This window comes from Montipora foliosa, chromosome 9 (assembly GCF_036669935.1).
Source record: "Montipora foliosa isolate CH-2021 chromosome 9, ASM3666993v2, whole genome shotgun sequence".
Taxonomy (NCBI): domain Eukaryota; kingdom Metazoa; phylum Cnidaria; class Anthozoa; order Scleractinia; family Acroporidae; genus Montipora; species Montipora foliosa.
The window spans coordinates 46,554,329-46,582,222 of record NC_090877.1 but is presented as its reverse complement, the minus strand read 5'-3'; the positions used below and the strand labels follow the sequence as shown (position 1 = coordinate 46,582,222).

The following is a 27,894-nucleotide window of genomic DNA, read 5'->3' as shown; positions in this document are numbered from 1 at the left end:
TTTGAACAACTGGGGCTAGGTTTTAACGCAAAATCTCGTGTTCTCTCTTCCTTAAAGAGCTCGTCATTATTCGTGCTAGCTCCGAAAGCAAAGAGTACTGGGTACCCAGGGAACATGTTACACTGGGTGTCCAAGACACTGACACCATTAAGTACCTTGTCGAACAACTGTGCACCATTTTTCACCGGTCAAGGAGAATGGCCCTTCACAAGGAGAACTATCCGTGCAGAAGCCGATCCAATGCTCTAATGCTGTTTAATCCAGCCACTAAGGCCGAGTACAGATTCACCAATTCCACACTTAAGGAGTACAAGATCAAGAACGGAACAAGACTGTACCTGTATTACTCATGAAAACGTAAAAGCCGTTACCTGTGCGTCTATTTACCCGCAACAAGTTAACAGTTGGTTATTCGCTGTTTGCTTAAACCAAAGCTTTTTGTGTCAAAACAAAGAAGCAAAAATAAGACGATAATTCAACGCGTCGGCGCCCGAGAAATATGAAAGCGATACCTGAATGCAACTTTTTTCACTGGTTCAAACGCTTTCTAAAAAAAAGTCATACAACTTTGATTGCAAACATTGTTTCCCCTGGTTTAAAGTTATCTTAATGTAGGGGAGAAGGTTCCCTTAACTGAGTAAAAACAATAGAGACGCAATAAAAATCAATTATTCAGTTCGTCACATTGCATTATGTTTAATCTGGTGTATGGACAGTCATAAGGGAACTCAAGCAAAATAGTTATCAGAAACGGATGGAAAAATAAAAATGCTGTAGGTTCCCGTTTAACGAGAACGAATCAAAGTAAAGTTGAGGAATGAGCGACTATAAATGCCGTTCGATCTCGTCAAAACCATACATTTGGTCACTTCTTGTTGTTGCCAAGCAATGAACTCTCACAGTAATGCAGTAAAATGCGTGTTACACATGCAGCACGGTTATGTTTGATAAAGCCAATGAAATGTGGCGTGACCGTTGGCTACGATGTACCGTTTCCGTCTAAAGCAACACAGATGCATGGGAATTTAAATTAAACAAGGACTGAGCGATTTTGTTGTTCCTTTAACACCTTCACTCAGTTGAAACGCATGTCTAAAGGTCGTACGCACCAATAAAGTCTCTTGCGGGTTGCACTGCCCACGGAGGTTTGCGTGTACATTTCACGAAACGTATCATTAAAATATCACACAAACTCGATGCACCGAAACGATTTGTCCATGTATAATACAGATGTTATATGCCGGCAAAAAAGTGACACAATTCGTGAAGTTACAAGTCGCTCCAAACTCCCAAATTTTAACCCAATCACTCCCAGGAACGAGGCTAAATAGATTTTACTCTGTCTACCGCCAGACGATTTTACTCGTAAATGGGAGGCAGTTTAGGAGCCGATGGATTCTCTCAAAAACACTAAGCGTCCTTCTCGAGCCAAGCAGTAAGTGGCAGGTACAATGTGGAAGAAATGTCCATACCCAAACTGGCTCAACGACAGTAGAAGAACGCGTCTCAATCACTTGAAGAGCAGTCACTGTTAGAGGAAGCCTCTATTTACAACGTTTCCAAAAGTCTTAGATATAGGCATTGCCCTCACGTCAGATGATCCAAGTTCCTTTTAGAACCGCATATAATCCACTTCTAGTGTATCCGCGTTAGCTCTTCGACGACTTTGACAAGATCTTCCACAGTGCATTCCTTTTTCATTCCGCTACCGTCATCTATCTGTTAATGCAGGCAAAGTACTTTTTTTAAAAAAAATGACTTATTGTTGATGTGTTGCTAAAGAAAGAAATCCTCTACTTCTAACAACGCCTCTCGAGACATTGATTTTTTCAAATGTTGCAATGCTTTGTAGCATCAGATTTTAAACGATGGACCTACTCGGATTCGGTAGAAATGTAAACTGCATGTAGTAATTTGAAAAACTTACCAACTTTTTTTTTAGGGGGGGGGGGGGGGGGTGGTTAAAAAAGCTGCGCAATAAGACTCAGACAAAAACGTATTTCTTGAATGGACGAGGAATACAGTATGTGTTACCAAGTATTTAACGCGTTGCCAACGAGCCTGCTTTAGGGGAATTTACATAATGCATCTGAGGAAGAAGACAGTTGACCCTGACTTAGCTTACAGTACTCAGAGATTCTTTTTAACCATCCAAAAGTTTCTAAGCAAAATAGCTCTCACTTACTTGTAGTCCCGAGACTACCTCCTCCATCTTTGCCCGCGGAAGATCTAGGAAACTTTCGATTAGATCCCCGTCCACAAATCCTGCCGCAGGTTCTTGTTTTCGCTCATTGGAAAAGGAGCGCCAGGTACAAAAGGTCAAAGAAAAGAACACAGGTAGCTGTTATGTGTTACCTGACCCTGCAAGTCTTCAAATGAAATATTTTGTCACTGTTGGCGGTCTTCCGCGGCTTAAAAACCTAAGTGGTCGATTCCTGTTAATGAATTTTTATTTTCTCTCTCCTGTTGTTTTCTCTATTCCCTGACTTATTGTAAATTGTGTTTAATTTTTAATTTATTTATTTTTGTTTTCTTTTTGTTGTAATTTTGCTTTTATAATTGTGCCTGCATTCAATAATTACTACTATTGTAATTTGACTATTACTACGCCTCATAGCTAGATTAGCTTTCGTGTTGTTTTCTAGGTGGCCTTATACCCTATTTAAGTTATACTAATTTTTGTTCTCTTCTCCTTTTTCATGTTTTGTATAAATAAACCTTTTTGCTGTTGTTGTTGTTGTCATGCAGACGGTAAATCGAATGCATGAAATTTTTTCAGTAAAAAGAGCTCACATACGGCGGAGTTTACATACGATAATATTTTCACAAAATGAACGGTGTCTATAACAGACAATTCTCTAAATTCTCTAAATTGTCCAGGTGGGTGCTAGGATCACTTCTCCATTATACTTTCCGGTCTCTATGTTTTACCGCTATTTCCATAATTCTGCGGAATTTCACTGACTTTCAAGCACTAAGCACTCAACTGCATTTTGGCTTCCATCAATCAAATTTGCGAACATAGCCGGGAAGATCGACTCCGCCTCCGGAAAGTGAATTGGAGTTCACAGCTCGAACACCATTTTGACATCTTTTGAGGTTTCAGTGAAACGATTCGCGCAGATTCCATCGCTTTCCATTGGCGGCGTCCAGTTCGAATGTACGAATGTACCGTGGGAACCAAATTAAAGCTGCTGATTGGTAGGTTATGTTACGAATCAATTGATTTCAGCGTCAACTCTAGATATCGGCTTGGCGTCGAACGTTTGAAGATGAGATTCCGCAGAATTATGAAAATCGCAGTGAAGTCTGCACGATGAGTGAAAGAACACTTCACGGATATAAGTCACGTAACATCAAGGTCCTAGAAGTCACACGGTTCCAGTAAACGTCTGACGAAAGGAATCCGAAGGAAGACTGGGAAATAGTAAAAAAAAAAGTTATGGTGGCACGGACAGTATCATGAACGAAGACAATTTGCATCTAGTCTGTCGTTCACAAAAAGGATATAATTCATGGTCTATCTTTCCCACGCTTTTGATCACTTTACTAAGTTTGCCTTGAATTTGAGTCAAGAAGTTGCTCAGCTCTTGAGGCAACTGCGCCACGATTCCTGTTAAGTTCAAAATAACAGAAGGGTTAAGACAACACAAAAGGAACTGAACAGCGATCCGCTAGCTTACATACCATGCGTCATCATTTAAAGGTCAAAGCTAAAGTCTCTTCAAGTTATTTAACGTCGGTAGCTCCTTCAGCTACACGAGGCAGGTCTCAATGGAAGCCGACAGTTAGCCCTTCACCCCCCCCCCCCCCCTCAACATGCAAACTCCCTCTGTCAGTGCTCCATTTTACGGGTATTTAAAGCAAAAGCTACACGGATCAGAGGAAAGTCGAAACAGACGTTTAAGTCACCGAGGATAGAACTGGAGACCTCTTGCTATGAAAAGTTAATCCTCGTCATTTTAATCTCCCTAACCACTCCAAAAAACACATGGCTATCTGCGGCCTTTCCCTACATCAAGGTACGATGGAAAGCCGCAAGAATCTGGAACAAAAATTCATCTTCCAAATCGGCACCCTTAATCCTCACGGTATTAACGAACGCTTTTCATTTAACTAATATATTCCTATTTTTCACGTTGCCATGTTACCACCAATAGCGTAGCTCCTACTCTACTATAAAAACTACACGTAACCCACAATTCCTCGATTCGCTCTGACGAAGGGCTAACGCTCGAAACGTCAGCTTTTAGAATCTCTGTACGGTGGCCAATTTACATTATCAACTCCGTTGATAAAATTAAATTTTTGCATACTACTTCCCCACCGACGCAGCACCACAGTTTCTTTAGAAACTACCCCCTTCATTCTCTTGCTATGAAAGCCGCGCACTAACAAACTGAGTTACGCCCGCTTACTTCAACTGGGAGAAGCGGAATAAATTAAATACACCAAGAAATCGAACTAGGAATTTTTTTGATAGGTACACAGAATGAACATAGCGGGGTCTCACCAATTGTCCCATTGACTGTGCCAAATAAAATACAACCTTGGAATGGACTTGATGCTTCACCGGGATGCTCCATAACAAGAGATCCTGTAAGTGAAAAAAACCGCAACAAACAAACCTTTACCCTTTGAGTCCTAGGAATGATCGGTACATAAATTCTCTTCACAATTTCAATGAAATCTCAGTCAGAAAAGTATTGAGAATGAAGATTATTATTAGTTTAAGACGGATGTGCTCTTGATATAGCACCAAATTCTCATGACTATACAACAAAGAACTCTATGGTACTAGTTGGGAGAATATGCGCTCTTGGGAATAGAGTTACTGGTTCTCAATGAATCGATAACACGAAAAATGAAATTGGAATCAAAAGGGTTTACCCGCAAGGTCTAAAACCGTCAACTTTAAAATAAAAGAGGAAATTAAAATAATCTATATTTATATACTGCGGTGTTGAGAGTTTTAAGGTCGTGAATACAACAACATTTCAAAAAGGATCAAACCAATCGTCATAAAAGCGTAAGGGAGCCAACTAATACTGTTGGTCGAGTCACCAAGGACAAATGCGGTTGGTAGCCAGAGAGCGATTTTAACCTCGATGAAGCGCATGACAAAATGAATTAATCGCGCTGACCATTGGCTACGGTGTAACACCACTTCGTGAAACAGGTGTCGTTCGGTCTTGTTACGCCACGCTGCGTAAGCCAATCAGAAACCGGCTTAGGCCATGTAAACAACATTTCGAGACCAGTTTTAAACGTTCCCGAACGAGTTTCGAACTTTCATGTTACACGGTGCAACACCTCCTAAAACTTTTTTTGCAGCGCCGTTGCACATAAGTTTCGGCAAAACTTTCACCATGTAACAGCGGCTTTAGATTATTTGATAATTAATAACAATAACTAAAAATGTTAATATTTAATAATTATTCCGAAAGTTTGCGTTAGACACGAGGTGCCAAACGGGCAACGAGGTACAAAGTGTCCCATAATAGAACAAGTTTGGCGTAGCAAAAGCACGAATGGAATACTTCAACAAATTCGGCTCAGTTGATAAAGTCCATATTTTTAGACAAAACCAGGCTTCCCACAAAAAATTTTGAAGCAAAGCGTTATTTGCGTTATCATTTTCCATGTCACTCACGTGACTATAATGGCATGCTAATTTAATGAAACAAAAGAAACCAGTTGTATAAAAATAGAGTTCAATTCCCAGAGGATTAGTTTGGAACACCAAGATGGTTGCCGCGTGACGTCATGTGCATACGTACTACAATGCAAAGCACATGTACATTAGAAAATACCTGCGAAAAAACGCTAAACCCATTATTTGAGATTAAATTGAGGGCCTATTGAAGTAAAGAAAACCAAAGGCTACAGTGTACGAAAAAGTTGATTTGGTAGGTTCACTATCCCAATAACTCTCGCTAATAGAGTCATGAAGACAAGACGCTGTTCCACTGGACCTTCAACTCACCATGTCTAAACACATTAACAAACTCTCCCAGATGAAACTGTCCCGCTTCTTGCAAGTACGATCTGTCATCATCAGCAGCTGATCCACTATCTTTCTGGCACGTGAACAGATTAAATGAGTTTCCAGCTCCTAAAAAAGTATCATCATCAATAATTTCCACTGCTACCATCCAGTTTGGACTATAATCATGAGCTATCTGAAATACAAAATAAGAGAAAAGTCACAGTTTTTAAATGGCCGAGTCGCCATGCAACAATACAATTACGGTTTATAATTTATTAATTTATATTGCGCAGCCATCAATATACATTTTAATTCGGTTAAGCATTACAACTTAGACATTATCAAAATCTTACAATTAACTATATCATCATATCAAATCATCTTTATTTACCCTCGGATTTTAGAGTAACTTGACGCAGCTAATATCTCCGAGCATTTTACCCTTCCAACCTGAACCATGATACACCACAGAGGACAGACCACATTATCAGTCGGGAGCTTCATGCCCTACTCTTTCCGAATAGTGTGTAGGTTCTTTTACGCCTCAATGGTTTATGAACATTGAAGGGTGTGAGACGGGGCCTACAGTTTAACGTCTTTTTCCGAGAAGACTCGAAAGTCTAACCATTTGCAGATGTAATTACAAAGGCAGCACTTTCTCCTCAGTTATTTATAGACACTGAGTGCTGGTCCGACCGGAGTCGAACTCACGACCTCCCGTCCGCATGGCCAGCGCGGTGCTCAACCAATTGCCCCACCGGGACATGGCTGTTTAGAATTATTGGAAACGTTTCGGATATCTATAGTTAAAATAGTATAGAATTTTAAACTACTGCCTATAGTCTTCAATAAATTTATCAAGAAAAGCTTTCCAAAATCTAATCTTTCGGGACTCGAGCTCTAATTAATGCAAACTATCTCCATCACTTGATTAAGAAACATAACCAGGATTTAGTAAATCCACCCCTCCACAACATCTTTCCTAAATAAGTCAAGAATGTAGAATTTTTTCTCCACTAGATGGAAAAACACGAGTACGCTTTGAGACACGAAATACGTTTCTCGTGTACTTTCTGCATACACTTTTCTCCAGTGAACGTTGAACGGTTTAAGACAAATAAGGCGTAAAAATACATGTATTTAGAAGGAGTTTCAATCGAGTGTCGTAAAACCAAAACCAAAGTAATTACTTTGGCCAATCAAATAGGACGGACACAATCCAGTAAACCAATCAAAACTCGAAGTAATTACAAGCAGCCGACACAAAGCACGGGAAAATGTGCACGCGCGAGCCACGATTGGCTTTGGTTTCACTTCTGATTGGTTGGAAAAGTGGTGCGAGAACTTTGAACCAATCACTGAGTGAAGTAATGCAAAACCAAAGCAATTCGCTAATTACTTTCGACATTCAATTGAAAACCGCTGTATTAGAAGAAAGAGATGACTCTACCTCTTCCAAGCTTCCTTCCATTGACTTGTACGCTAGTAATGTCATGGACCTCATCAAGTCACCGACCTTCGAGCGAACACAACATAAATCACCCGTTAGATTTCGATGACCCATGAGTCACCGTGTGAATCATAAAAAGTATAAGTTACGGATGAATGAGCTGTTAATTGCACTGCCACTTTCGTATGTATTTTAATTCAATAGTTTCTTGCTGGTGAGCTGAAAAATGACCTGTTGGACAATAATCAAGAGCTATCTGAACTAAAAAAAATTCTTTCCATGTTTATCCTAGCTGACTGTATAAAATTAAATACCCCGTCCAAATATAAGCCCCTTCCGTCGCGACATAGATTCGGCATTTCGTACTTTTTCTCGGAAGACTCAGTTGTACCTTTTGTTCAAAACCCAGCACTCACCAAGATGAAATCCCCTTTAGACTTGAGGTACAAAGCCAGGATGTTGTTCAAGAAGCTGCACTCCACTCGCAACTCCTTGTCTGCTGTCCATTCATAGATACTGACCTGCAAAAAAGAAGTTTCGCATTACTTTTGAAAACTAAACTGAACTCGGATTTAGGATCCTCTTCTGAGAATTCTGAATAATAAATTTGAAATGTTCGAAACAAAATCGTGTAAATAGTGCAGATATCGATGATCGCATTTTAACGTTAGCAATGTGCCAAACAGAGCATTAAAACAGCATTGTTATTTATTCGTAAACAAAGAAAAAGAAAGTTGGTAAACGTATATCTTCATTACACCGTAGGTCGTGAAGAAATCCCTGTCCTTTTCAAGAGTTGAACAAGTACAAAGTACAAAGTACAACTTGCCGTACCGTGCTGTTAATGCCAGCCAAAACTTTGCCGTTAAATTCCACAAGTGAGTAAACGGCACCTTTAACTTCTTTTTCAGCAATTTGCACAAGTTTTCCTGAAACAATTCAGCAAAGAGAACAAAATTACTCTGGTGAGAAAGGATTACAAAAATACCCTTGCAACTACCTTCCTATGTTACTTATTTCTTTTATTTTATTTTTCATTTTTTTGAGCAAATAAATCGTTGATGTTGTTGCATAGACGCAGCTTAGCATGCACTTTATAAACATGTTTTGTGTTGTGTGAAAATAGTTTACCCACTTTACTGGGTTTAGCCACTTTACTGGGTAATAATATTATACCCATTTTTTCTTTCTCTTTTTAAAGATAGCAGGTGCCGGACAAAAAGACAGAATCGCTCTTTATCGTACCTTCCAACAGCTGAAACAGAAGTAGTCGACCTGTTTTCGGTTCTGCCTCCTCGGGGAAAACGAAAGCTGTACCAACGCAGAAATAGGTATTCGAGGCAGCTGTACCACTATACGAGCTGTTTGCATCCCCAGATAAGTTACAGGATATTAAACTGGTTGCCCACTCGTGATCTTGAAGATCGTGTGCGTGAGTCACTGAAACAAGAAGAAGGAATTTTACGACCACGTCATGCACGGCTCCGATTTAACTGCACCCAAAAAACAAAATAAAAATAAATGAGTGAATAACCTATATTTTGCGGTCGTATGTCTTTCAGTTCTCACTGTACTTAATGAATATTAACTGTATAACAACAGCAGTGTCAGAGGACTCTAACGCTATCCTTTAACAAGTCGCAGGAGCCACACCCAAATAAACAAAATAAATGAATGAGTGACTGGAGAACACGATCCCCTAATCGTCAGAAAATTGAAAAGTGGCCATGGTGAATTTCCTTGTTTCGGACTCTCAGGAAATGCAATGCGAGCAAATAAAACCGACCTTCGCCACATTACCGCGACTTAGTTAAGTGCATTATCAACGTCATCAAGTCAACCAATGGCTGTTTAGAAAACAAGCTGACTTTCTGATCAGTAGGCTGGGAGCTGGGTGGGGCGAGTAACAAACAGGGGTTGGAATAGGGAAAGGGGGGGGGGGGGAGGGGGAGGTGAAGTTAGGTAAAGGTACACCTTATTTAACGTCGGTGATTCCTTTACCCTCTAGACCGAGGGTATTCTCCCAGGAAGCCGAGGGTGCGCTCATTTTACTCCCCTCTTACCATCAGTGCTCCGTTTTAAAAGTATTTAAAGCTACTTATGTTATAGTGAAAGGAAACAAGTCGAACAAGGATGTGAGATCCGGGGATCGAACTCGGGACTTCTTGCACCGAGGCCAAGCACCAACCGATTGTGCCACCCTTGCTCCTAAAGTTGGCATTCGATAGCTATTCTCAGACTTTCTCAGAATTAATTTTACTGCACGAGTACAGTAGAACATTTTGCAGACAACGCCTAGTCAATCCCCTCTGCACTCTGCAGTGTCCTTAACTGTCACCACAAGGTACCTTCGAACGTGTGTTGATCGATAATCAGCAAGCTACTCCTTTCGACTTCGTCACCAAACGTGATGCCATCCACTGCTGTTCTATTCGAACTCTGAACTAAACTGCCAGCTATGCTGGAAGACGCACTGCTGGTTATATTCTGGGCCATGGTGCTTGCACTGGGGTGGAGGGGTCGCGTGTTATTGGTCGTAGGATCCAGGACCTCGATGCGCATTGAGATCACGCCGAATGTTTGGGTGGATTCTTGGTAAGCAATGCGCCTGAAAATCAGAGATCACGAAAACAGCGGGGTTAAGCACCGAAAACGTCTACGCTTGTTAAACGCTAATCGTGATTATAGAAGGATTTATCCAGAAATGGAACTCGTATTTTTTTCCCAATGCGGCAGAAAGATTGGGGATCTTAAGAACCATAAAAACAAAGCCTTACAATAGTTGTGGTTACACACACCTTAGGTTTGGGGCCTCCCGGAGGGATGGCTTGGGTTTGGTTCAGCTCAGGTTTCATGTTACCCTCGGGAATGCGGTTACACCGTAAAAGACTCCCCTTGGGGTAAAATCATAGGGTATAATTAACATAATTAGGGATCTTTGTTTATTAGGTACGTTCTGCTTTATGAATGGCCAAGCCACCTCAGGGAGCAGATAAACTGTACTTTTCAGTTCAGGACTGTCATGGAAGTTCTTTTGTTCACTTTTATGTATCCATGGATATAACCCTGAGGCAGTTTCGGTCTAGGGAAAGCGGTTACACAAAAAAACTTCCTTGCTCGTGGGCAAACGCTATTTACCCATAGGTAAATAGGGCTGGTGTAACCACAACTAATATCAACACAGAAGATAGGACTTTTTTTTTTCAAAATTTCAGTTTTACACAATAAAAGACTCTTATTGCCGTTTTCATGCAGTACAGGACGATAACGTCGTACTTGCTCAGGATCGGGATATACCGACTAAATCAGGTCACAATACTTTCCATACGAAAGCGTCAAAAGTCGTTTCAAAATTCACCTCGGCGTTTCTCCAAGCGGAACTGTCCGAATGTGCAGCTTCTGAATTTCGTCAATTGTTCCGATAGTCAAGGCGCCCTCGCTAGCCACGGCAAGACTGCATCAAAGCAAATATGGGAAAAAAATTATAATATTTTCCGAAGAGATGGAAACAAACAGGATTTGCTGGAATGGTCCGGTTTTGCCGAACAATGAACCGAAAAAAAAAACTGTGACATATACATCGAAGTTGTTCGCCTTTATAGCCATAAGCTTCTAACACATACCTGTCTGGGAAACCCTCGGAATTAAGTGGACACATGTAATTCACTTCCTGTCAAAAACAGAAAACTGTGATTGGATGGAACGAAGAAAAACTGCAAACCAACGCTAAAGATTCACGCTTGAGCTGCAACAGCTCTAGTACTGTGTCCACTATACCTTGAGGTTTACATTAGAGAAGACCAGTTTGTGGTTACTGGAGTAGATAACAGTGGGTCGATCAGAACAAGCAAACACATTTGTTGTCGACAGCGACTTGAATGTCCTTAGCATTGTTGGTTGGGTGCCGAGGGTGACTTTCTTTCTCTCCGAGAGGGAACCTACAATAACAACAAGAACGCACATGCGTGTAAAAGGACACGATTCCTTAAGGGTCTTGAAAAAATAAATCAAAGTGCCACTGTCGTTACTCGTGGATATGAAAGTTACCGCGATTGTTTAAAATTGGCAGGCTGAAGTTTTCTTTATGCATTAGCATTGATAGTTGCCATGGATAATTGTGTAACAGCATGGTGGGCTCTCATATGCAACTAGATACCCAAAATAATGCATGTATGTGAGGTAATCCCCTTTGCTGGAATTCAACCCTGTGAAGTAAGTATACCATTTCTCCAATAGGCATAAGATTACTCTTTAACACATCCTCTATAAAGAGCAGTGCCATGTGTTCAAAGTTCATTGCACTTTTTTTTTCATCACTATATTTGATACTGTTACCCTTAGAAACTGATGATCTGAACCATAACTGATCACAGCAAGTGCATATATATTCAGGGCCATGTGTTATCTTATCACGAAAAAGACTGAATCACTTTTGACATGGAATGTCTACTAGAGTCTTGACCTTGACAAATTTCAGTTTGGTTTAGCCTTGAGCTCTGCATAGCTTTCCTTAAATCGTTTTATGCTTTTCTGTTTAGGTCTCTGATATGTTCTGGATTGCTTTTCTTTTCCAATCCCCTTGCTGCTTCAATATTTTCAGATCTGTTTTGGCGTTTTGCATTGTTTTTCTTTTCCCTGAATTCTTCAAGTGATTTTGTCTCTTCCGCTTGATACATTCTCTCATATAAACTCTTTTTTGCCACTGCTTTGTAGAAATTATTACTGACACACATCATTTTTGGCCAAAATGGAATTTATTTATCCCCCGTGAGCTTAGGGGATGAACAGGCACTGTCTTCTCACCATGTGTCTGTCGATTCCATTTCTACATGAATTAAAGTCTTCGCGTTGGTCAGTGAAAGGCGGTGCACAATTAATTGCACCAATCTGTACTTGTTCAGAATATTTTGCTTCACCTTCAAAGAAAGCCATTTCTTTAATTCTTCCGTTTCTTGCTTCTATAAAGCGGAAGGTGCTCAAACACTTAAGTATAAAAGCGACATACAGCAATGGCGGTGCACAACCTCGCGAACAGGAAGTCACAGCTTTCTAAGCGGTGTTGTGATTATCCATCCTGATTGGTTTATTAGATCGAACTTCCGGTTACGCGGGAGTGACACATTTGCATAAAGAACCTCACCAAAACTCGTGGATATATCCACGAGTAAAAAAGTATTGTTAGATTCGAAAATGTTTTATCAGGAGTTTCTTTTGTAGAGATAACCAGACGTCTTCCCCATGGACGGTGATGGGTTCCAATTACGTTCAAAACTTGACTTTTTCAGGCTCGCTTGCAACCATTTGCAACTGCTTAAGTTTTGCTCTTTTATTTCTTTCTTCCTAACTTTCATTTTAAACCGGCGCTCAACTGAGTGGCTTTATAGCTCGGTTGGTAAAGCAGTGTACCGACATCGCAGAAATCATGAGTTCGAATCCCGTTGTGTGTATCCATAAGAGACAATTGCTTAAATTGTCCAAATTGGTGCGAGGATCACATTTCTCTTTCGTTTCATTTCACAATTGGACATAGATTTTAAAATAATGCCCAAAAAGTAAAATAACAACAGCTGATCAAAGTGTACAATTAACTTCACGGTCATTCTGGATATTCCATAAAATTGGAAGATTGTAAAAAATATATAAATAAAACAGTAATGCAATCAAGAAATGTAAGGCAAGATAATTATACCAGTGTTTGGATCCATAGTAAAATAATAGAGAGTTCCATCTCCTAAAGCGCATAAGAGATAATGAATTCCTTCAAATGAAGTCTTCAAGATGGAGCGGGGAATGATTTCTGAAACAGAACCAGAAGAAAAGACTAATTTTTCCTGAAAGTAATTTGTCACTTTAACAAAAAATGAAACACACACGCTGGTGATTACAGTAACACGCGACCTATCGCCTTCAAAAGAGTCTGATAAAGTTGCGTGTTGGTGGACATCAATTAAAAAAAAAGCGGTTCAGATTATTTTGAATCCTTACAAGTTTCCAAGGCAACTAGGCAAGGAACTGAGATTTTTACATAATTGAGAGAATTTAAAAGTTGTTTAAATTAAGTTTCGAGGAAAATCATGCAAAAAGAAAACAACGTTTTTAAATTTAAAAAATTAAATTTCACTACACGCGCTAATTTGCTGACTTCCACGCATCGCTGATTTTGTAAATTATCTCAATTATCACGCGCAACAATTTGAAAATTTTCATTTAAAAATATGATACCCTTTCTTTCAAATAAACTGGCTTGGAAAATCAACTTTAATAAAAATTACCAGCTGTCAGCAGATAAAACTCTTAATTTCTTGGTTCTGCTACCTTGAAATGCGGTCAGAATTAAAAATATTTTTAACGGCTTTTCTTTGATTGATGTACACCAAAACGCAACTTTACTCGATTCTTTTGAATGCGATAGGTCGCGCGTTATTGGTGACCGCTGTAAAAAACGCAGGAACTCAAGGCCATTTTCGAGAGTTTCCTGTTAGGATGGTTGGCAATTTTCACACCAAAAACACATTAGTGCTATGGAGCATTGCAAACTGAGCATACCATGCACCTATACTCGATTTGATTTGATTTGATTTGATTATTATTATTAATTTTTTTTTTTTGATTTTTTTTTTTTTTGGGGGGGGGGGGGGTTCTTTTCCAACAACAACAAAAATCCCTCTTTCTTTGTGATAATTAACTCACCTCCACCCAGCATTTCAACGTGCAATTGTTCACAATTTGGTAACTTAAGCACTCGGACGGAAATGTCTGTCCACAAGCCAACGGCCACCAACTCTGCTCTTGAGTTTGACTCATCTAATGGAAAGAAAGCACAAACTGATACTTGTTCACCCCACCATTCCAAAGAATTCATAGGCCTAAACGTTCGCTCTGCTAGAAGAATGAACCAACCTCCTAGCGAGGGTGAACCTGCCACGTGAGTCACCCCATTAGCCGAGCCAAATTTTTGTTCCTCATGTAAACGGTTCGACGCGTTTTCGGCTATTTGAAACGAATGAAACGCTGACTTGGTGCCCTGGTTAACGAGGGTTGGTGGGTGACCTTTCAATAAGGACAACTCTCTATGTCGACGGGGCCTTAATGAAAAAAGTGATGGTTAATATAAAATACAAAGACTTTAACTTCACGTAAGTGTGAGTCCTACTTGAGTCGTTTGTTTAACGAAACACAAACGATAGAGTCGATATGAACAAAAGTCAATTATTTCGACATTGAAACCGTCCATATACTAGTATGAAATTTCATATACATGTATACGCTATCACAAAATAAAAGCTGTGTAATCATTAAGGAAACTCTCACATGAACTTCGGGGCCCGGTTGTTCGAAAGCCGACTAACTTAATCCAGGATTAGCGTAAACGTTTGTTTCATGTTTTCAACTTTTTGGTGAAAGTTTCTTTTGCTTATTTTCGTTTTTCAAGATTGAATTCCTCTAATGTAAAGGTTTGCCAAATATCAGCGTTGAACACCATTTGGGAGTACAGAAATAAACTCCTTGGTTAATTTTTAATCTGGGATTAGCGTTAATCGACTTTTGAACAACCGGGCCCAGAGCTTTACTTACAAGTTGGTGTGATATCCAAACAAGCAACTTCGTGGTCAAGTGTGATTTGGCTAAAGAAAGAAAAAATCATTGTTAACAACTCGAAACTTCGCAAACAACTGATAGCTGGCGAAAGTTAATTTCCCCCCCCCCCCCCCACCCCAACCGAAGATTTCCAAAAAATGTAAATTATTACAAGGAGAGTTGAAAGGGTTTTAAATACCTGACGAGGCTTATTTGTCCAGGGAGTATCTGCAAATAGTACAATTCACAGCCCACAGCAACAACAATCTGTTCGTAGTTGCACGCACAAACGCTGATGTTCTTACCAGTTGGGTGCCGCCATTCACTTTAAATAAATAAAAAACTAAAATGTGATCAGTCATTCAACAGAAGCAGTCACTCAGCGATGTTAAAACCGTTTGATCCCCTCCTCCTCACTTTTCAATCGCGTTGAATCGAACTTGTTTTCGAATTCAGGTCAAAGTAACAAATATATTTCTACATACAAGAAATTCCCGCAGCGAGTTTTGCTGCTCAGATAGGAGACAATCAATTTAAATCTTTTAGGGCTTTGAACTCTCTTACCAAACTTTTTAAAAGGAATGCGTTATTTATTGATTGAGTGAATATCCAATTACAGAGTGCGTAAGATTCTAGACAATCAGGCAGGGGTACAGAAATCCCTGTAAAACTGCGAGATACGAGAACAACCTTTTGGGAGCCGTTGCGCAGACGGACTATATCTAGGTTTTGACCTACGATACTAGACATACCACATCCCCCTCTCCCCAATTCAATGTTGAGTAAGAATTTTTTGTGCGACTGCTAGTAGTGAAAATCAACATTGGAGTAGGTTTATGCATTCTCTGTGTAAAAATGATATAACATTCCTATGTGGGGAAAGCCCCGTTGCCGCATAACAAAGGAAATTGCTATCCAACTTACACGGATCATTACTTAAATTTTTAATGGGTAGCGATAATAACAGTCTGTTTACACTAACACACAAGCTTGCGTGAGGATGGCTCTTGTTTGCATTAAGTGGCAACGAGGGAAACCTGGAATTTAAAAAGTGGACTGGAGTGGCAACACATTGGCGCGAGGACACAAGGAATTTGTTACGTGAAATAATTGAGAAACTGATCACTGAGTGGATGCTTTACTGAAAAATAGGTGTGAGATTTCCGACCTTAACTTCCTACTCAGCCGGCGATGAAGGAAAGCAATGGTTAGCACAACTGTAGAGAATAATCTAGGTGAAATCTCGAGGCAATGGGAGCTTTTGAAACGAATTTATGGCTGTGCTTAGGCCCGAACTTGATTAAACACGCGAAACAAACACAGACCACGTGGTCCCGCGGGATACGGGAAACTTAAAAAACACGTGTCGATTTGCGACTACAAATAAGAAAGATACCAGACTGGAATTCCTAGGCGGTCCGCCTGACAGGCATCTCGCGTAATAAAAGAGTAGGCTTTAAGGCCGGTACACACGAGGGAGCTTGCTCCCGCAGCACGCTCCTGCAACACGCTCCCGGAGCAAAGCTCCCTCGTCTGCACCGACGATTTCTAGCGAGAAAATATGTTGCGCAACAAAACTTTTGCTCCCTCATATCAAACTGGTTTGATATGAGGGAGCAAGCTCCAGGGGCAAATCTGTTGCACGGGTCTGTTTCAGGAGCAAGCTCCCTCGTGTGTACTGAAATTTGCTTGCCGTGACATGACGTGTCTCCAGTTGGCCAATGAAATTGGCTTATTTTTTTCATCCACAACAGTTCCCATGCACCAACCGGGTTGTTTCATCATTCAGCTCTCTCGTCGTGTCCTTCGTGTGTACTGGTTGGGGTACTTACCCGGGAGCGTGTGTCGGGAGCGTGTTTCAGGAGCAAGCTCCCTCGTGTGTGCCGGCCTTAAAGATACACAACGCATAAGACATACTGGATACAGTGTATCGAAAGTTAACTCTTGGCATACCCTTAGTGAAAACTTGTAAAGTAACTGCTGTAGTCTTGCAATGCTTACCTAACAAGATGTCTTGTCTCGCAACTAACTAAACGCACCGATGACGTGGTAACCTGGGCAGTGCAAATTCACTGTTAAATGCGTTTAAGACTCAAAGTGCAAAGTAGTGTACTTAACAAAAAACATATGCATATTGATGATGATGACGACCATCTGCATTTAAGTGTCTCGTATTCCAGGACTGGGGCATCAATTAGGGGCACTGTAAATTGAAATCTGCTCAAATTAACGCAAATCAAATCAAATGTTGGTTTTGAGGAGAGGGGAAAACCAGAGCAGTACCCGGAGAAACAACCTCTTGGAGAAAGTAGAGAACCAACAACTTCAACCCATATGACGAGTCTGAGAAATAAAACCCGGGCCTCATTGGTCGGAAGCGAGTGCCCAACCTCGTTCCCAGGGTCTCTCTTCTCTGCCTCCACTGTCGTCAACGACAATGGAGGCAGAGAAGAGAGACCCAGGGAACGAGGTTGGCGAGTGCCCTGACCAACTGAACCAGTCCTGCTCTCTTAAAACTACCAAAGCATCCTAGCAGCCTACAGTGATTTCCTTTTTACTCAAGACACCAACTGACAATAGCTTATAATACAGTAGTAGTATAATAATACACAGGTGATTATTGAAAATTCTCTGCGCTGATTACATGTAGTAGCACTTGAGTTGATTATTACATGATAATCACCTTTAGAAGCGGGTTTTTTTTTTTCAAAATGGCCGCAAGCCGTTTTGTCAAGGTCACAGACAACAAAATTGAAAATGCATATTTTTCAAATAATCACCTAGGTAATTATACTAGAACAATTATTCATGTAAGGCTCGGTGAATAAAAACGTGGACTTTGCCTCGGTTTTTATTCACCAATATTCACCTTGCAATAATTGTTAATAATTACTGTTATAAAGCACCAAAGACTGAAGACATTACAACCTTTAGATGAACATGAAATTCTCATCTAAACTTATGATGTACACGTTTGTCATTATTTTTATCCCCCAAAAACAATGGTTTCAAACTTTGACAAGAGTATGCACATGCCATGGAGGGACCATTCCATTCTTCTTTTGTTACCAATCACTTAAGACCTTATCTAATAAATTATACTAGATTTACATTACATGTTTATTACAAACCACACCTGGATGATCTGATCGCCTGTTACATTTCCACAAAAGTATGTTTGTTGGTTGTCATCAAATCCAGGAATTTCTGTCTCTTCGACTTCTTCTCCAGTCAGAGCTAAAATCCTGATTAAATGTAAATCAGAACATTCATCTACATCAAATTAGCAAAAATTATACCCAAGGGGGAGCCTTAAATTTAATTGAAACTTAATCAAGACAACCATACTATGAAAACACAGAAAACCAAATACCTGCTCTGTCCAACAAATGACAGAAGTAGTGCATCATCAAAGTTCTTTGCAGTCTTTCTTAGCCGTAAAGGCCATATGCCTTAAACAAGAGGAGGAAACAAAAGATTCATTTCAGGAACTTGCACACTACAGTAAATCGTACTTCATTTCAATCCAATATTGAGTGGAATTTCACGTAAAGGAATTTTAACAAAGCTCTTCGTAACAGAAAAGGATAATATGACTTATGTACCTACCCATGATTCCCACCAGATCTGATATGGTGGCATGTTCATGGATTCCAATTCCATTCCTTATAATTCTCAGAGATCCTTCCTTTGAGGCACCAGAACATGTCACCAACTGTTTGCAGAGGACCAAAGAATAAGAAATTCAAACACTGTTTTTACATGATTTATGGGCATGCCTGCAATTAGATACATGCCTGAATTTGACACCTACATGTACACGTAACACAAAGTGGCCCGCTAAGTCCAAGCATTTTCAACTATGAGATCATTGTTTTGTAGTTTGGATAATTTATGCAGCTGTGTATCCTGACTTGAGGGTAAAAGGTAAAGTCTCTGTTACGAGCCTGAAGGCCCATTAAGGCCGGCGCTTATCTCCGGTTTCCGTAGCATGAAGCGACTAGGAGTATTTATGCTCCCCCCTGGATGGGATGCTAGTCCATCGCAGGGTTACCCCCAGCATTATGCCGGTACCCATTTATACACCTGAGTGGAGAGAAGCACCGCGAGAGTAAAGTGTCTTGCCCAAGAACACAACACAATGTCCCCGGCCAGGCCCCGAACCGGGACAACTCGCTCCAGAGTCGAGCACACTAACCATGAGGCCACAGCGCCTCCCACATCCTGACTTGAGGTACAGAGGTATTCTGAGACATGAGTGATGTTGAAGGTGGAGAGAAGGGCATGGGACGCTTCATAACACTATGTCAGCATGAATCTACAACGTAATTACAGTACTATGTGTCTGTATTGGTCAACTCTCTTCACAGGTGCAGATAAGGATGAAAAGCATGCGCAGAGCTTAGCTGTAGTTTCTATTACCTGCCCTTGTCCCTGTCTTTCTAAATCAACAACCACCATGTCTACTATTGGGCCAAGATTAGTAAAAGTTTCCATAACGTGAACATGTGACCCGTCCTCGTTTGTCTCCGTGTTGAGCTGCAATAAATTTAAAATCAAAATAACTGAAATATCACAAAAGTAAATCCATGCAACCAAAACATGTTTTGTACAGTTTGTAATTCAAAATGAAATTCAGGTTGCGATGATTTCAAGGCAGTTAACAAATTTATTTTGGTTTACAAATAATCAAGCTACATGTACAGTACACCTACATTTCATTTGGAATTACAAGACATGCAAGTATAGTACCTAATACCCTTGCCAACCAAACTGACAAAACAAGGAAACAGTAGTTCTGTACATCTTTTTTTTTTATTTTCAGCTAACTTACAAAAATGGACGAGTTTGACAATGTCAGCAAGTTATAAAACAACAATAATGGTTCATTAAGAACATTTCATTTGTTCATATGATTTTCTTGACTTACATGTACTGTGTGTACCATCCATGCGAATTTTGGAAAGATCTTTGTACAGTGTTCTCTAACGCGTTTTAGATGCATGTGTCCACGAATCCTTGTAATTAAGTTTAAGTTTAGATGTCGCAAGTTAAGCAAACCTTTACATGTAAGTCTACAGTACACATCAGAGTCCCAATTACTAAAAGGGTCAGGTGTTAGTGTTAGGGTCATATTTAGGTAACATGCGTACATTGTACAATGTAACAATTATACATGCAATAATAATCACATATATATATTTTTTTTCTGGTGAACAATGTATTTACTTGAGATGTAGAGTTGTGGTCATGGGACTTTGTGACTTTTATTGCCAGTGTTTCTGGACACAAGTATAATGTTGAATTTAAGGATTAGGGTGGTTAGGGGATACATTTACATGAAGTACTTTATGACAAATTGGTTTGCAGTGTTACATCACATATCCTTCAACATGTGATTCACTATTGCAAAAGCAATACCTAAGGAGTCCTCACAAGACATACATACTGTACATGTAAGTTTATGATTTACCTTGACAAGCTGAGAATCTCCAAGTGCTGATCCCACAAAAACAACTCCATTGTCAAGATAGGTCAGGCAATGTGCTATTGATGTCTAAAAATTAAAGGATCACATTACACAATGTACATGTAATGGGGACATACCTGTAAACTGTAGTTTTTAACTGAGTGTAACCTATTCACACCTCAAACGCCCTAGGACGCCCTCATTGACGACTAAAAATTTATCGTCTGGAGTTAGACAGAGTAAAATCTATTAAGTGTCACTCTCAGGGGTCAATGCGTTAAACTGAACAAAGGATTCAGGCCATGTTCATTAATTACCGGTACATGTATTAACAGCAACCATAAAACCATGTTTACTCCACAAAATAGTAAAAAGTGAGCGTAATTAACAACCTTGCTCAAGATGGCCACAGGAAAACAATATTGATGCAAGTTATTGTAGCAGTCTTTGTCAAAGACCTAAGTAAATACATGTAGTAATTTCGAAGAGGGCTGGTGCAAACAGGGGAAGGGCTTTTATGCTGGCAATTTGGAGGGACTACTTAATAGACAAATGGAAAGGTTAATAACTAGTATGTATTAGTGTTTATTTGCAGTTTTCGCTACCTTAAAATATACACGTACTAATCATTGACTGCTAAGGGTGGATAATATTATTCTGATTACAAAGTTCTGTTTAACACAGGAAATTTGGTGTGCAAGCAATGTACCTCTCCAAGAAGCTCCAGTTTGAGATCCTTGACCTCAATATTGCCATCCATCAACTCCTGTCTTTCCAGAAGAAGCATGAACAACCGGCCATTCATGTCACCCAGCAAATAGCGGGAACCATTAGCATCAATCTTCCCATAGCAAGATATGATGCTTTGCTGTGTAAAAATTAAGAAAATACATTTTTATATAAATGAGTCAGTCAATCACCTCAACAGTGTCTGCAAATAATAATAACTATTATACAGTTAATTTAACATTCAAGTTTGTTAACTATGAGGAGCAAGCATTGCAGGCTTGTGTGGAGTTTGTGTAAACTTAGTGTTTGTAGCATTTTTCTGGCAGTAATAGCAGTAGTGGTTTGAGCATCTTTGGCAGTTGGCAGTCAATTAATTTTGTCTTCACACCCAGCTAGCAGTCAGCGGCATCTGTTGCCGTGCTTTTTCGCATAACCGTCAGTGGTCATCTATCTCTTGGCTCCACCAATGATCAAAAACTTAATATACTGTTGAAAACGGTTATGATATTACAATGTACAAAAGCATCATTTTGTCCAAAAAAATGATCACTGAATTGAATACTGTAGTAAGATTGTTCTTTCTTTTTCAACTGAAGGTATTCACCTTTAGAACTGGAGGAGCAATAGCATGGTAGTTGGCACCTTTGTGATATGTTATTGATTCCTGTCCAATAATCAATGCTCCTCCAAGAGGATCTGGAACTGAACAAACAAATACAGTGCTTGAGGTAGAGTGCAGCATCACACAAGTTTGTAATTTTCCTGCTAAGCAGAGGTCTCTTCTATTTTGCATTCGCTGGGCTGATGAGTATGGGAATAGAGACCTCTGCTAAAGGTTGAAACTTCATTTTGGTCCAATAGACCATTTGAGAATTCTCATGGCTGGACTGGATCTAGCATGGAATGGAGGCTAATGCGGGCAAATTTTTCCAAATGCTAATTGCTTTGCCAGCATTTGCCTCCATTTCATGCTAGATCCAGTCCAACCGTTAGAATACGAAACTGGCCTATTGGTTCTCCATTTTGCTGTGAGAGGTTTTTCTCCAGATACTGTTGTTATCCCCTCTCACCAAAACCCAACATTTGATATTTTCTGCTTTAAATCATCGTGATTTAGTTTGAATTACAATCTTCCCAATCGGAAAATGACTTACACTAATTTACATGAACTTGATTAACAGTACTAAGTCTTGTTTTTATTTATTTATAATGAAGCTCTCAACCCCATACCACTCAGTATATTGACTACTGGCCAGCATTCTCTCTCCCTAAATTCCATTGAACCACTCATCATAAAATTCAAACAACAACATACTAGAAACAGGTTTGTAACTGCTCATAGAAAGTACATGCATGCTGTCACCAATGCATAGGTTACAAGTAATTTGCAAACAGAACCATCATTAATTAATAATTTTTCTAAATTACCTCAAAGATTTGATCACATAAATAATAATTATTTAATTTAATTGATAGTGACTACGAAAACTGTACCAGCAATGACTCTTGATGCTTCAACTTCCACGTTATCTTGTTTCCAAGGACCTTTATTAAACTCTTTATCCCGCATTATAATCTCATAAGTTTTTACATGGCGCCCGTGAGGATCCTAAACCAACATACAATGTCATGTATCAACAAAGTGACAATGAAAAATGCCAACAATATACAGTACAATTTGTATAAAATACAATATTATTACAGCTGCACTGTACTAGAAATAGCTAATGAAAAGTTAAATGCTTTGAGGTCATTCATGAAATAAAAGTAACGAAAGGTCTGCTAGCAAGGGATGGAATGAATGAAACATGATAGGCAATCAGCAATAAAGAACAAAACTTTAATTTTTTTTCATTACATAAATCATACAGCACAAGTAACAAAAACACAACATACAGTGTAGGTTGATCATACTGAGGACCATTCAGTTTTAATTGTGTAAAAATTACTGTTACTTACATTTAGAGACAAAAAAGGCTTTCTCGTGACTTCGCAATGTTATATATGTACAGTACTGTACATTCTTAAATGCAAGAGATTATTTTCAAAAGACAACTTTTGGCAATTGTGAATTTGATGTACATCCTCAAGTAAGAGAGTTGTTGTTGTTGTCGGAGGTGGCAGTGGGATTGGATAGTATAGTAAAAATTGGAAGCAGTTTAAATCACAGTTCCTTGATTAAAGCAAATTGTAAGCATCAACGATAAAATCAAGTCGATACTAAATCCTGAAATACAGAACATGTATATTTTTACACAAGCTCTTTTAAAATGATGAAGCACATGTACCTGGTAAATGAACACAATGGTAGGAACTTGACATCCATGAAGGAATGCAATATCTATCACATGCAACTCTTCAAGCCTGAAGAAATCAATGTACAGTGTACATGTAACAAAATCTTGGATTAACTAGGATGCTAGATTAATTGCACATACAACATGTTGGGTCCTAACTGACCTCTGAAGGATACCAGCTACAGCGAAATAAAGCTTAGATATCCCACTGGGGTTAAAAATTTCATCAAAATAATTCCCAGTTTTCTAGTTTCACAGTGATGAGATGAACTCATACATGTACATGTAACTGATGCAAATCAAGGTTTTCGCTGGCATCCATAGGACACCCAAGTACCACAAAACCCAATCAAACTATTGACTAATTTAAAAATAATTGTCACAAAACCTTTACATTGTAAGCTTGTCCAGATGACAAATTCTCAACACCTGACTTACATTCTGTAAACGTAATAGATTGTGAAGTCCTGCTTGTGAGATTTTACCTTATGTTAAATGCTTTGAGTTCTTTATTGGAATCAAGTTCCAAAGGAATGACTTTGAACAGTCCATCATATAGTCTTAGACCAATCATGCGACATTGTGGATCAATGATACCAATCAGACCAGTGTCAGAAGGTCTGCCAATGCGATCCTAAAAAAAAAATCAAACAAACAAACATCTCGATGGATTACGCACACTACAACTCCTTGATAGCTTTACATGTGTTATTCACAAAACTAAAATATTATTAAAGTTTACTGTCCGTAGAGAATTTTTTTTTTAAATCAAAAAGAGGTAAAGTAATGATTATGCGGCAGGACTCAACAAAACCTTGCAATACTGTTTTCCAGGTCACAAGACTAAAATGTGAAAGTAGGGGCAGTGTAATAATAACAAAAAAAACTGTTGTTAACTGAGAGTGGAGAACACCAAGACCTTGAACCTATAAATCCCAGACAATCTGGGCATCATACATGCAAAAATGCAGACCCCAGAAGGTCGTATTCAGTTCAGATACTCAAAATCTGAAACCTCATGAATCAGGATGGCTGACGGAGTGTACCAAAAAAAGTTTCACTTCAAAATCAAACCCAAAAAGAAGAGCCAAAAAGAAGGAGCCAGCAGTTCACTGTCAATCATTATTTCCACTCTCAACTGGTAACACACAGGTTATGCATGCATAAAACTTGCAAATGTTACCCAGATAGTTTATAGATGCTGATAAAACAACCCTATAAATGTACATGCAGGTGTACCTGAACATCTCCACAAGCCCTGGTAACAACATCACCAGTGTCGGGTTTATAACTAAGGATGAACACTCTGTAGCGTGCTGTTAGAATAAACAGGAGGTCCTGAGGCTCATTCTGCGACAACAAATAAATAAATAATTCAATGATGTACCTCCTTCATTGTTTGTTTCAGTTCACAACACAGGTACTGATGGTAACACAACTTACAGAGCAAAGCGTGACATTTTAAGCCATGACAACAACACCCCAAACATACATGTAAAGGAACCATGATCATACATGAACATGTACAGTGTAAGAAAGATTTGAGAGCTAAGATTTCGAATGTTTGTCCTTTATAAAAGCCAACTGAAGAGTTGATCAGTCAAAACATGTAGTTGTAGGATTGATCTCTTCACCCAAATGTCTCATGTCACAGTATTGGTGGTTAGCATGTGACGTCATGGTAGCCATGTTGGTTAGCAGGCAAGAACAATAATAACCTGTCTTTCTGCTGGGAACTAAACTTTATTGTCACGCAAATTCTATGAAAAGAATATTGTGCTGTATAAATATATAACAAACCAACATGGCCACCTTGTCACAGTGGGTGAAAGCCAAGCATTGCAAAATAATTAAATTAATTAATAGAGCGAGTTTCAATTGAGTGTCGTGAGACCAAAACCAAAGTAATTACTTTGGCCAATCAAAAAGGACAGAGACAATTCAGTAGACCAATCAAAACTCGAAGTAATTACGTGCAGCCAAAGCAAAGCACAGGAAAATGTGCACCCGCGAGCCACGATTGGTTTTGGTTTCACTTTCACCAGATAAGAACGATAGCAGCAATGGCAACGAACATGTTGGAGTTCAATTGAAATGCAAAAAGGTGATAACTTTTCTATTGTCTGTACTTACTTCTGATTGGCTTAAACAGCAAAAGTTAACAAAACTTCATAAAGCAGTATTATATTCATCCTTACTTTCCAACCATCTTTCATATAACAAAATCTGGTCTCAGTTTGAATACCACATAAATCGTATGTGGGGAACATGTAAAATTGTAAACGTTTCTTGGCTTTTGTTTTCAACTCTTGTGATTCGTCAAAATCTTTTAACACAAAAAACACCCTTTCAAAATGGGCTGTAAATGAATTTTATTGTGTTAACAGCCTTCCTGTAGGTCTATGCATTCTCTGTGTAAAAATGATAACATTCCTATGTGGCGAAAGCACCGTTGTTGCATAAGAAAAAAAATTGCTGTCCACCTTATACGGATCATTACTTAAATGTGAATGCTATATTATAATGCAAATACAACACAAAAAGAATCTTAACCCTGGGAGATTTGAATTGGGTACAACATTGAGTTAGCCGATTTGGTCTACTGTTTATTTCTGGCAAAACTTAGTTTAAAATTTGATTCAAAAATACCAGATTCTTACTCTAGGGAAATGGACTCTTGCTGGAACATACTAATCAAAGGAAGGAAAGACAGTAAATAAACACAACTTTGTTTATTTAATAAATTTCAAACATTATACTTGACCATGTACGATAAACAAATTTTGATTATGATCATTTATTGACGGGGATTTCCAATTAGAAGACTTGATGATAATCAAGATGCACAAGAAACCAGGTCTTGATTGTTCAAAAGGTGGATAACGCTATCCACCAGATACCATAAATCACTATCCAGAAGATAAACACTAGCAAAAATAATTGAGTTATCCAATGGATAAGTTGTTGCAATTCCTGAGAATTGTGGATAATTCTGGTTTCTGGTTTCTGGATTGCGGATTGCGGATTCCGGATTCCAGATTCTGGATTCCAGATTCCAGATTCTGGATTCCGGATTCCAGATTCCAGATTCCAGATTCTGGATTCTGGATTCCGGATTCCAGATCCTTTATTCCGGATTCCGGATTCCGGATTCTGGATTTCCGATTCCGGATTCTGGATTCCGGATTCCGGATTCCGGATTCCAGATTCCAGATTCTGGATTCAGTCCTCTATTGCTTTATAAATTCCTCAAAGATAATTCAACAAATGAAGGAAAATGCTGGTTTTTTTACTTCTAGATTGAAACAGATTTTCTTTATACATGCTCATATTTCCTACCAGCAAATGAAAACGCCTGTCTGACAACACATAACCAATCAAAATTTGTGTGATGTCACAGCCGTGTTTCCATAGTCTCATCTAAACAAAGCTTTTGACCAATGACAGTGCGCATACTATCCTAATTATTTTAATAAATATAGTTTGGTTAATGGATTATAGCATTAGTACTACTTTGCATCAGTAAAGCATGATTTGTACAGCACAACTAATGAAGTCTTATCATGGTTTTAAACTACATGTATTGCCTAAGCTCTGGCCCTGGGGGGCAAAAAAAGCCTGGAAAAGATGGAGGACTTTCTCACAAGCTAGTGCAAACAGCCTGCGTTGGGCTGTGTACAAGAAACAATGTCTTATTCTTGAAATGATAATGTGGCAGTGCTGATCTTGTCGATGTCCCTAAACACAAATGCTGTACCTTTCTGTTTCTGTTTTCTGAACACTCATGCTTTATACCTGTACACAATGTAGTACAATTAATAACAAAGCGATGGGATATCATCACATTCTTAAGGCTTAACTAAAGTATTTCATGCATAGTGTAAACTATGCAATCCACAGATAGTATAAGCTCAACTCAAGAGAAACTAACACGATAACTTGCGGATTAATTTCTCCTCATAATTACTGTAATTTTAAAACTAAAACCTTACGAGCACACAATTATAGGCCAAGTGAGATTGCATCAGAGCAAATATTTAAAGAATTGGAACTTACGGGAGGCCGAAACAGTTCCATAACAGAAATCCTTCCATATATCCCGATATCAAGATGTGGTCTCAGTCCCTCTGGTGTGACAACATGAATTTCCAAACGAGTGTTTTTCGCGATGATCAAATTAAGGTCATCGGCAGCCGTAAAATTTCCAACAACCGATGCATTTACAGCTGTCGGCTTGTGTGCTGTAACAACATAGTTGTGGGCCATGCTTTTGTGTAATATAAAATTTCAAAGGTGCTGGAAGAGATCGCTGGAAGAAGGACTGAATATGCGGCATGGCAGCGCATATTCCAGAAAAGAGTGTCCACGTTGTGTATGTCAT

The 27,894-nt window shown here is 39.1% G+C and overlaps 1 protein-coding gene across 1 annotated transcript; it reads right to left on the bottom strand.

Moving 5' to 3' along the window:
• Positions 1-238: 238 nt before the first annotated feature.
• On the bottom strand, positions 239-27,889 carry LOC137972045 (DNA damage-binding protein 1-like). Its single transcript, XM_068818850.1, has 30 exons — positions 27,570-27,889; positions 24,753-24,863; positions 23,999-24,147; positions 23,505-23,580; positions 22,711-22,825; positions 21,821-21,918; positions 21,197-21,355; positions 20,491-20,574; positions 19,440-19,556; positions 18,627-18,732; positions 18,391-18,469; positions 18,154-18,262; positions 17,019-17,071; positions 15,217-15,342; positions 15,015-15,064; positions 14,130-14,243; positions 13,129-13,236; positions 11,217-11,377; positions 11,063-11,109; positions 10,798-10,893; positions 9,788-10,047; positions 8,685-8,879; positions 8,274-8,368; positions 7,856-7,960; positions 7,440-7,505; positions 5,987-6,182; positions 4,514-4,597; positions 3,511-3,613; positions 2,186-2,309; positions 239-1,719 (listed from the first exon to the last, which is right to left on the bottom strand). Exons 1-30 carry the CDS (start codon positions 27,777-27,779, stop codon positions 1,636-1,638), a joined length of 3,480 nt encoding a protein of 1,159 aa, XP_068674951.1. The 5' UTR covers positions 27,780-27,889; the 3' UTR covers positions 239-1,635.
• Positions 27,890-27,894: the final 5 nt, after the last annotated feature.

Bases quoted from the DNA above. Each gene is read 5' to 3' on its own strand.
- LOC137972045 (XM_068818850.1), bottom strand. From the start codon at position 27,779: ATGGCCCACAACTATGTTGTTACAGCACACAAGCCGACAGCTGTAAAT. The intron at 21,919-22,710 runs GTACAGTTTTCG...TTGTTTGTTCAG, and splicing joins AGCATCAAGAGTCATTGCTG to TTCCAGATCCTCTTGGAGGA. The intron at 11,378-13,128 runs GTATAATTATCT...TTGTTATTGTAG, and splicing joins TACTATGGATCCAAACACTG to GTTCCCTCTCGGAGAGAAAG.